Raw genomic sequence first — 11,465 nt, forward strand, 5'->3', positions numbered from 1 at the left:
CTTCGTTGGGGAGATATGACGATTCAAAAATGCCTCTCATTACAGAAATCAAGCGGTGATTTTAAACGAACTCTCCATTGACTTTCTATGGGGATTTTTGAGACTTTGTGTTGGTCTGAGGAGATTTGCCAAAATTCTATAAATCCCACAACAATGATAGTGACATTTTCTGAAAGCCAGCAAAAATACCTACGTTTTGATGTATAATTTGTGTGGGTTGAGTGGAAATTGAGCGAGTAGCAAGAAGTTGTTCGGACATGAAGAGAAAATTTCCAAAGGTACAGTGGCTCACTTAGAACCAACTGCATAGCAACCATAACAACGCATGTATTTTGTGAAAAATCACAAAAATGAAACTGAAAACTTAAACAGGGATAAGATGAAAATGGTAACAGATATGAAAAAGCTGAATCATTCATAAATAGCCCAATAATTTGAGAACATTTTAAAGTTTGAATGGTTGTTCTAGGCGAAAGTAGGACAAAGTAGTTAAGTTTCAAAATCAAGCAAGTTTTAGCAGAATTTTGGAAGTTTTCCATTCATTTCAATGGGACAAAAAAAAGCATAAAAAGCTTAATATTTTAAAAAGTATAACAGTTAAAAATACCAAAAGTCATAGCGCACATTAGCAGAAATAGCAGAATAGTTTAAAATTTGAACGGTAAAAATCGGTTGAAAATTGTGGAAGTAGAAAAGTGCCGAAAAAAGTACAAAAAGTTGCAACTAGAATAATAACTAGAAAAATTTGCATTTCCTGCGAAAATGCAGTGTGGATGCTTTAAAGCTGAAGCTGTCTGCAGAAACTAACTGAAAAAGCTGAAAAGTTGCAGAATTTGTAAAAACTTTGCTGAAGCAAACGAACTTTGCTAAACTGTAATAACTGTAAATAAATGTAATAATAATGTAATAACTTAGCAGAACCGCAATATCTTAGAGGAAACATAATACTTGGCAGAAATTCAATAGCATAGCAGAACTTAGCAGAAATATTGTAACTTACCAGAAACATGATAACTTCTCAAAAATATAAGAATTTAGGAGAAATAGTATAAGATAACAGAAAGAATATATTTAGCCAAAAATACTTAAACATTACAGATTTAGAAAAATAGTACAACATAGCAGAAATACTGTGATTTGCCAGAGACACTGTGATGAACTATGAATATTGTAATTTTAAAAAAATACTATGTTTTAGAACAAATACTATAATTTGACAGAAATACTATTATTTTGCAGAAATACTATGTTTCAGCACAAATATTCTGGTTTAGCACAAATATTATAACATAGCAGAAATACAAGTATATAGCAGAAATGCTATATTTAGAAAGAAAAATATAATATAGTAGAAATACTATGATTTAGCAGAAATACTACAATATAGCATAATAACAACAGCTGAAAACAGCTGAAGAAGCTGAAGCCATTATTTGAAAAGTAGTTGAACTTTTAATCATTTTGCAAAAGCATAACAACTTAGCAAAAATGTAAAAACTTAGCTGAAATGCAACTTGTCAGAAATATTGTAACTTTGCAGAAATAGTATAATATACCAGAAGTATTGTAATTGTCAGCTGTAATGTTAACATTTAGCACAAACATAACAACTTGGAAGAAATGATTTAACAGAATAGCTTATATACTGTATACCATGGCTATTCAACTAAGAAGTTAATTGGGCCAGATTTCAAACCGAGGAATTTATCTGGGCCAGATATTTTTTTTCAGCCAGTAAGCAGCAGATCATGATCAATTTCAAACTCACACAACTGTATTTAAAAACAAGTAATTTTTTTATTCCTTTTCCCCTGTAAATCTGGTGACCTCTCACAAATGCACACCAAAAGGTCCATTTAAAAAAAGGGAGCTATAACTAAACTATTTTTTGTACATTTGAAATAATAATTAAAAAAACATTTTGATAATTCCCTTTCAAATTAAAATAAATATTTTGCTGACCACTCATTTTTCCTGCCATGGATGGAGCCCCATCCGTGTACAGACACGCTTCATATCCAGACCATTTTCTTAAAAAGAGCTGAAATCTTCTCAAACATTATTTCGCCTGCTGTGTGTCCCTCTAACGGTAGTAAGCCGAGCAATTTCCCATCCAAAAATCGGACATATATGCACAACTGTGCATTATCAGTTCTGGCTGTGAACCCATCTGCTGCTATAGACATCAGTGTTCTTCAGGTCATCTAACAGCATTTCAAACTCGTTTGAAGCCAGAACTTCAACTCTACAAATATTTGAACTGTCTGACAGGGGCACGTTTTTAAATAGCAGATGTCACACTTACTTTAATTTTTTCGTCACTTATCACCGCATCCACCACGGCCAGCATGCAGTATTTCACTGTTTCAGAATCTGTGAAAGGCCTTTTCTTCTTCGCCAAGAAGCAAACACGAAGGGAAGCTGCTGCAGCTCTCTCTTGGGCTGTACAGGAGCCTCACCATGGTAGTACAACTCCGGCTGAAAGATTATTAAACTCGCAATTAAACTGTGCTTTTGCAGCCCTCTCCTGAGATTGCTCTGGAAAGTTTGTGTAGAAAGTCTGGTATTTGTCATTGTGGTGCCTGCGTAAGTACCGCAGCACACTCTCTGCAAATTAAACACATAGGTTTGGCATTTGGCGATAAAATGAATAAGTATTTGTCAGTCCAGGCAGGGTTAAACCGACGGTTTTCATTGTCAAATTTACGCGTTTGGACTGAGAAAGATATATTACGATTATTGTTTAATATGTTTACATCACGATGCATTGTGGGTTAAATATTGCTAGGCTACTAGGAGTGTTGCATTCACAGTCTACACTACGCTGTAGGAATTTTTTTTTAATTAGTTAATTAATTTTTTGCGTTTTCTCTGTGTTTCTGCCAGGACCACAGGCAGGGCCACTCGCAGGTTGCTTCTGGGCCGCATGTGGCCCGCGGTCCGCCATTTGAATAGGCTTGCTGTATACAATGGTGTAATAGCATAGTAGCAGAATAATAACATAGTAGCAGAAATAATATAATTTACCAGAAAGGTAATAACTTAAGCAGAAATACAAAAATTTAGCACAAACAACACATCATGAAATTGATCCACCTTACTCCATGTAATTGGGATATGCATTTCTCCTGAGATGATTGGAACCATGATTCCAATTTGTTTCCAGTGTTCTGACACCAACGTCTGAATACTGGGACAAAATGCTTTATCACCACACACTATTCACTTGCAGTGCAAACGTCTCCTTCCTAAGTATTATCAAAACAAACCCCTGGCTAAGATAACAGCAGCTTACTATCTCACCTGATTCCTTCTTGCATGACTTGATTGAGCCTTGGTCTGGTGATGACCATTTTAATAACTAGCACTAGTTCCAACTCCTGCAAAAAAGCAATAAAAAAAACATATCAAACAAGCATTTAACATATTATTTATAGCAGGTCAGTCCTGAATATGAATCTCAGCACTTAGTGCTGTTCGGATTTGTGTCACTGTTGCTCTGTCTTGGTGCAGGTGTGAAGAGTCAACCAGCAGCTTTAGTTATAATTAATGTGCTGTTTGAGAGAGCAAAGCAACTGTGTGCTTAGACAACACATTGCCAGTTACACAGTAACACCAATCAGAAATGAGGAAAACAGGTTACTGAAGCTCTGTCTGCACTAAAGCATAAAGAGGCAGTCTTACCCACACTGACAATGGCTAGACACTTATTCAGAGGCAGAGCCTGTGATATCCACCAGGTAACAAGAAGACTAGATGATGGCACTGAAGATGGAGCTGGATTTAAGAGTCCGAGTCATTTATAATTTATAATCTTTTTACAAGTAGACAAACAGTAACACTGAACTGAATTGAACAACCATGAATGCATTGTTTACCAAGTCTCTCAGAATATAATCTCTCTGTCCTTTCTCAGTGTCCTACAGAGTACCCAAACAGCATATCTTTATTAAAATGTTACTGTGATAAAAGTATAACTAATTTTAATAAATAGCACTAAATACAAGTAACTGATAATAAATTTACATAAGTATCAAAGGTTTCTGGAATTTCTGAAAATAAATTTACTTACTGTGGCATTTTGTGTATGATTTATAAGAAAACAAATTTCTGCCAGTTTAATAAAAACAATATGGTAAGCTTTAGGCTTGAGGGGAAAAAATGGCATGGTTTGTGAGAAAGTGTCAATAATGGGACCTCTCATAATCACTGAGTGCTTTATTTTTCTCCCCCGAGAGGCTTAATGTCCTTGAATAGGAACTGGTGAGAACTGAACACCCAGCCCAGCCCACTCGCATAAACCTATGCAAGCGCATTATGTTTATGTGTGTGTGTGTGTGTGTGTGTGTGTGTGTGTGTGTGTATAGTATATGTAAAGATGCCTCCACCAAACAAAACAAGTCACAGCAAGCCTTACTATTATCATTGCTTATTAGCATGGATAACTGAAAGGTTTGCTTCATTTATGACAACTGACTATTAATCAGTGTTGAAACTACAATAAAATATACCACAATCAAGATGTGCAGATATTTCAAATACTCATCATTCTGATCTAAGAGGTCCAAACAAGAGAGGAAAAGAGGTGAACACACACTATATATACACAAAGAGGGAAATGAGGAAATGGCATACAGGAGAGAGACACAGCTGACACTGAACAGAGAGGAGACAGGCAGGAAGCAGAACAGATTACACTGAAGCACAGGGTGCACGACTCTCCAAAGTAAAACAGGAAACATTATTATAGAACCAACAACACTAGACACAATACAAGGAACACAAGGGATGCACAGAGAACACATAAACACTGCAAACATAACCAGTATCCATGAAGCTAATTAAATCAAAGAATATTAACAATGACAAAACATAGACATTGAGTCACCAGACTCCAGACAATGGAAGTGAGCTCTTTCGTCCGTTCTGTTTTCAGGCGACATGAAAGTGATTCACTGAAAACGTGTTATTTCACCTGCAGCTTATCTTACAAATGTAACTGCACTGCAAATACAGTCAGTGCAACATACGTGTCATTGCTGTTTCGCTGCTCACCAGATTCAGATTAAGAAAACTTTATTTATCCCCGAGGGGCAATCACTATAAACTCATAAAACCCTACATCCCGAATTTCTGCTGTGTCTCTATAGAATTAAATTTTTATCCAAAACAAACCATGATATTATTGTTGTTGTTGTTTTTTTATTCATGGTTGCAAAAACTCATCTGGTGTAAACTCTCTCACTGTCACTGCCCCCATGGGTAAGCTGGCCAGACCAGCACACCTTGCTCGCTCCCTCATCCGGTGCATTCTGGGAGTTGTAGTTATACTTGTTTGGAAGATTTTCTTCACATCAACGCTGTTTATGATACATTTAAAGTCATACTAACTTTGACATATATCTTCATAGAGTTGCTGAATTAAATGGTTATATGAACTGAAAACTGTCTGTCTGGGCAAAATCCCGACAGATTTTAAAGAGTCTTTAAGAGTCACCTAGCCAAAACTCCAACAATGCTAACAAGCTTTTATGTGCTTGAATTTCTCCATTTCATAATGACGCAACTACACAACTATAGAACGCTGCACGTTATAGTTTAAATCTGCCTGTTTTTTTTATCTGCCAGCAGAAAATGAACCTAAAGTTAAAAAAGTAAAGTATAAAACTAAAGATCTATTTTAGTTACACAGCACAAAAGTACAGAAGCGTGTATGAAGGATTATTTATAATAAATATGAATTCATTAGTGCAATTTCTTTAACCATAGAGAATGACTAGATCCTTCAGGACAATGTCACATCAATGCACTGAACTCACTATGTTATCCACCTAACAGAGCCTCCACTTGTTCTCACTTCAATTTCCCCTCATGGATGAATTTATGCTTGCACTAATCTGAATGTTTGGGGGAAAATCAAACGCATTTTACTCGCAGTACTCGAACTGACTTACCTTTGTTTGAATGACGGCGTATTTACAACGTGGAGTCTTAAAAATAGCCACCATTGGTGTATTGGATATGCCCCTCCAGACATTTATAATGCAAAACTGGTTCGATGTGTATGCGCTGACTCCACATGTACGAAAACATATCAGGCAAGTCGGTTGGTCTTCACGGTTTCTTCTCCACTGCTGTAATTTCATCCATTTCCAATACACGCTATTTTTTGCAAGTACCGTCTCTTTGCATCCGGACCCAATCGTACTCTATAAAGTCCTTTTTCTTTTGAGATGCCTTTAAGTATGGTTCGTAGCAATCTTCCTTCCATTACAGTGTTTGTTTTGATTCGTGGCCTGCGAAAATGATGCCACGCTCCCACAATGCATTGCGGCCTGACGTATTCTCCAAAGCCCTATAACTGATATTATAAGTCTCAAATTTTACGTTTGAGACGTATAAAACAGTAATGATAAATCCATAATTAAAATTAGAGGAGTTCACCCAAAAAACAATAACAAAAAAAAAAAAAAAAATGTGAACCGAGCACAAAACCAACACAAGGTAGTCCAATCACGAAACACAACAATTGTAGTTAGCCAATCGGGGCGGGTGGTAACAGATTACATCACAAGTTGTATCGGCGGGAACCCAAGTTGATCTTTCTGAAGAGACTTCGAGAGACCCCGACACCTCTTATTGCTCTTAGGAACTTTATAAAACGTAAGTATTGAATTTTGAGTTTTTTACTGCCTTTATAATATGTACAATACAATATAATATAGGACAAGGCACAAGATATAGCCATTTAACTTGCTGTCAATATAAAGACTGTCAAATTACCCAAATGTTTAGCCTGACTTTTCTTTTTCCTATGTTAATTTTTCTGTTGAAGAGAAATTCATTATTGATAAATTCGGATTTACTATTGATAGTAATGTGGGTGTCATAGTTTGATGAACTTGTTTCATGGGTATTTAATTGAAAAAATATCTAAATGTATTAATGAAAAATAATTTCAGTCCTAATTTGTTATATGAAATATTAAGATCTTATAGAATCTGACAAATCTGCAAGATCTATAAGAGTTTTATAAACTTTAAGATGTTAAGTTTGAGCTGTGAGTATCTAAAATTGCTTAAGGCTGGCACTCTGCCCTGGCGACAAGAGTTTCTAGCACTTTCTCAATTAAGCTATACAAAAAACTGAATAACCAATAGGAGTTAAAGAGCTTAACTCCTAATGGAAACCATATTCTGAATAACTTCATCTCCCACAATCCCTCAGAGCCATTTCTCATTAAAAAAAAGTCGTTTTCAGCATAGTTACAGAGGGTGGGACTGACATGAAAGCAGAGTACATTACTGTCATTCTATTGGCTCAAATGATTAACAAGGGGGACCAATAGAAAGACCCATAACCACAGAGCATATGCAAGTGCATTATGCTTATGTGTGTGTATGTGTGTGTATGGGTGTATATGTGTGTATGTGTGTATGTGTGTGTGGGGGGGGGGCACAAATTTAATGAAACAGCGAACATTTTAGGCATTTAAATAAAGTTTAATCATTTCTGCTGTTTACACATTCACAGCCACAGACTGCCAAATTGAGTGAATTGTGAATAGAACAATGATTTCAGTGTGTTTCACATATCTCTACTGTAATATTTGTATTTATTTAATGAAGTCTCAGAACTGTTAACTTTATTTTAAAACCAACACTGTATTTAAAATCAGAAAAATACTTGCCATACCTGTCATTTTCAAGCAGGTACCTCATAAAGGTGTTTATGAGCTTTCTTTGAATCTACAAAAGCTACAGGTGTTACCATATTATATGACCATTAGATATAGCAGTATCTATTAACTTCATAATGTTTTTGTGTTGCTTTTTTTCCAGAATGGCATTAACGAAACTTCTTAACAACCGCCCGGACACTCCATACTTCCGGCCACCCCCACTGCATTTCAGAATTTTGAATTCCTGTGACCAGCAGAAGGTGATCAGCTGGGACTTTAAAGATGAGACCGCTAAAGCTCTCATAACAAAAAGAAACAAAGTCATAGCTATCACTGATGGGGAAAGTGTGACCAAGGTCACAATTTTTGAGGAATTTGCCTCAAAGGTCCAGCAGGGGGGGTCCTTTATAATGAGAGGCTATGAACTCAGGGGCACAGTGCCCCCTTTCTCCATTAATGTTACAGGTCAGACCCAGTTTTTTAGGGCTCCCACACTGAATGTAAAGGAAGACCTTTACAAACAAGCTGATGAACTCCTCCATCCTCCTGCTCCCCTCACGCCTCTGAAGATGAGTTCAGCCAGGTGCGGCCTCATCACAGCACAAGGGGAGGTGGTGGAGGTAAGTATTTGTGGTTGCATCAGAATTTACATAGCTTTAGGTTTTCAAATAACTCATTACTGCTTGTATTATTTACACTTAAAATGATCATTTTTGTTTTTGCTGTCAAGCAGACACTTAATTATGTTGTTATTAACCACAATTTAGAAAAATATATATTTTCCTCAAACCTTTCTGCTATTTATGCAGATTTAAAATCCATTTGCATCATGTCTACATGCACTTGTATTGTATGCACTCTAGAATTGCTAGATTCTCTAAACAGATGACTGAAAAAATAAAAACCGATCACAGATCACTACACTGACTATTACTGACATTAAATTTCAATTTACTTTTCAGTTTTCTGCTGTAAAGCAAGTGAAGGTGGGGAAACATTATGTTCCCCTTAAACATATCCAGCTGAAGGAGGTAATGTTGAAATTTAAGTTTTATATTGAAAATAGTGAAACTAATGTAATAAATTTGACATTGCTGTTACAGAATGTATGAGGCTGTGGGCTTCCCCCCTATTTACTGGAGTTGTTATTATTTAATTAATAAATCTTTAATTCTGTCATGTTTGTGATTTCAGGATGGTTTTACGATGACAGTCTGCCTCTGGAGGGAGGCAGCCATTTGCAACTTCAACGTGGGAGACCACATCACTCTCTCCCACTTGAAGCGGAGTCAGTCCTCTTATGGCATACAGCTGCAAAGCACGGCACTGACAAAGATTGAGGTATGAAGAAGCTAAACAAACAAATGTTTAGAACTAGGTTTTCAAATTTGACATAATATTAAGATAAGAGAGATAAGATAAGATAAGATGAAACTTTATTAATCCCTCGGGTGGGTACCTCCAGGAAATTCAGTTTCCAGTAGCAAAGCACCGAAAGAAGTTGCATGTTACAGATACATTAAGGGGAATGAGAGTAAGGACATAAGCATAAATACACCATATATACACATACAGTATATAGATACAGAATATACAGTATGGATAAATAGGATTGCTCATTTGAGTGAGTATATTGCACAGTGATTATTGCACAGTCGAATATAAGAAAAAAAAAGACAAACAAAAAACAAATATTACAAATATTGCACAGTGTAAAAAGGCACCTACAGCTCAGTTGTTCCCGCCCTCCCTCGTCCCCCTGTTTCTCCTCCCTCTCACCTCCAGTGAGGAGTTAAACAGTTTGATGGCGTGTGGGACAAAGGAGTTTTTGAGTCTGTTGGTTTTTGACTTCGGGAGAAGCAACCTGTTGCTGAATAGGCTCCTCTGATTGTTTACAACTGTGTCCAGAGGATGCCCAGCATTGTTCGTAATGTCCATCAGTTTCTTTAAGGTCCTCTTCTCTGCCACTGTCACCAGAGTGTCCAGCTTCATGCCAACCACACAGCTAGCCTTCCTGATTAGTTTCTCCAGCCTGGATGAGTCCTTCTTTGCTGTGCTGCTCCCCCAGCAGACCACGCCACTCCAGCAACCACTGACTGGTAAAACATCATCAGGAGCCTCCTGCAGATGTTGAAAGACCTCAGCCTCCTGAGGAAGTACAGTCGGCTTTGGCCTTTTTTATACAGGTGCTGCGTGTTGCATGTCCAGTCCAGTTTGTTGTCCACCCACAGCCCGAGTATGTGTTGAACACCTCCACCTCCTCTCCCCCTATCTGTACTGGCCGTGGATCTGGTCTGGACCTCCCAAAAGTTCCTCACCAGACTTCTGTACTCCTCTTCCTGATCATCCCAGATACACCCCATGATGGCCGTGTCGTCTGCAAACTTCTGAATATGGCATAATTCAGAGTTATAGCAGAAGTCAGAGGTGTACAGGGTGAAGAGAAGAGGGGACAGCACAGTTCCCTGTGGCGCTACTGTGCTGCTGACCACAGTGTCCGACGTGATGTCCCTCAGCCTGATGTACTGTGGTCTGTCAGTGAGGTAGTCGGAGATCCAAGAGACCAGGCAGGGGTCCACCTGCATCCTGTTTAGTTTCTCCTGGAGTAGACAGGGCCGGATTGTATTGAAGGCACTGGAAAAGTCAAGAAACAGGATCCTGACCGTGCCTTTACCCTTGTCCAGGTGTGAGTGGGCTCTGTGTAGGAGGTAGAGGATGGCATCCTCCACTCCGACATCTGCCTTGTAGGCGAACTGTAGTGGGTCCTGGGCATGTTGTACCTGTGGCCGGAGGAGGTTGAGGAAAAGCCGCTCTAGAGTTTTCATAAGGTGTGACATCAGTGCCACTGGTCGGAAGTCATTCAGCTCATTGGACCGGTTCTTTTTGGGGACCGGGACGATGCAGGATGTCTTCCATAGGGCGGGCACTCTCCCCAGTCGCAGGCTAAGATTGAAGACTTGTTGTAGCGGCTCCCCCAGTTCAGCAGCACACGCCTTTAGCATCCTAGGACACACCTTGTCTGGGCCTGCTGCCTTCCTGGGGCGAAGCTTATAATTATATATATTATCTTACACACACACACACACACACACACACATATATATATATATATACATATATATATATATATATATATATATATATATATATACATCCAGATGAACATAATTAACTATTCTGGAATTTACTTACCTGGATAATTGCGCATGCATCAAGACATAATGTGTATGTATGTGTCTTGGCGACTTAATGAAACCACTTGATGACCACAGCTTTTCTTTTTTTTTCTTGGATAAAAAAAACCTAAAGTTTTCAGGGCTAAATGTGTGCCTATGCTGTCTCAACAGGCAAAAGTTGAGGAGACGGCTGACATCCTTATCATTGGCGTGGCCATAACAGACGTGCAGAACCAGCTGGAGGTGTTGCTGGAGGATGGAAAGAGCCTATACATTCAAAGTGAGCTGTGGAGTCCCTTTGACAAGGAACTGGAGGAGGCAGCAATCAAAGTTACTGTTAAAATAAAGGGAAAGGAAATTGTACATATTCAAAAATATCAGTGCGAATAATTTGTACAGTATAGTCCCTTTGTTCAATTTGTTCAAAAATGTGACAGATTGTATTTTATAAGTTAAAAAGAATGATTTTTTTTTTCCTATGAGTATTTATAATTTTTGATGACATTTTGTTCTGTACTATAGTTCACAGTTTTAGTATTTTCCAGTGGTAAGTATTTATATATTAAAAATTATACATAATAATCTTATATTTGTGTTTGTTTTTAATT

General features: G+C 37.7%; 1 protein-coding gene across 1 annotated transcript; it reads left to right on the forward strand.

Moving 5' to 3' along the window:
- The first annotated feature begins 5,876 nt into the window (after window positions 1–5,876).
- Window positions 5,877–11,247, forward strand: LOC109201031 (uncharacterized). Its single transcript, XM_019356588.2, has 5 exons — window positions 5,877–6,663; window positions 7,842–8,301; window positions 8,644–8,712; window positions 8,876–9,022; window positions 11,029–11,247. The coding sequence occupies exons 2-5, from the start codon at window positions 7,843–7,845 to the stop codon at window positions 11,245–11,247; spliced, it is 894 nt and encodes a 297-aa protein (XP_019212133.2). The 5' UTR covers window positions 5,877–6,663; window position 7,842.
- The last annotated feature ends 218 nt before the right edge of the window (window positions 11,248–11,465 follow it).

This window comes from Oreochromis niloticus, unplaced genomic scaffold (genome assembly GCF_001858045.2).
Source record: "Oreochromis niloticus isolate F11D_XX unplaced genomic scaffold, O_niloticus_UMD_NMBU tig00003256_pilon, whole genome shotgun sequence".
In the NCBI taxonomy this organism is placed as follows: domain Eukaryota; kingdom Metazoa; phylum Chordata; class Actinopteri; order Cichliformes; family Cichlidae; genus Oreochromis; species Oreochromis niloticus.

Bases quoted from the DNA above. Each gene is read 5' to 3' on its own strand.
- LOC109201031 (XM_019356588.2), top strand. From the start codon at position 7,843: ATGGCATTAACGAAACTTCTTAACAACCGCCCGGACACTCCATACTTC. The intron at 8,713-8,875 runs GTAATGTTGAAA...TTGTGATTTCAG, and splicing joins AACATATCCAGCTGAAGGAG to GATGGTTTTACGATGACAGT. The intron at 9,023-11,028 runs GTATGAAGAAGC...CTGTCTCAACAG, and splicing joins CGGCACTGACAAAGATTGAG to GCAAAAGTTGAGGAGACGGC.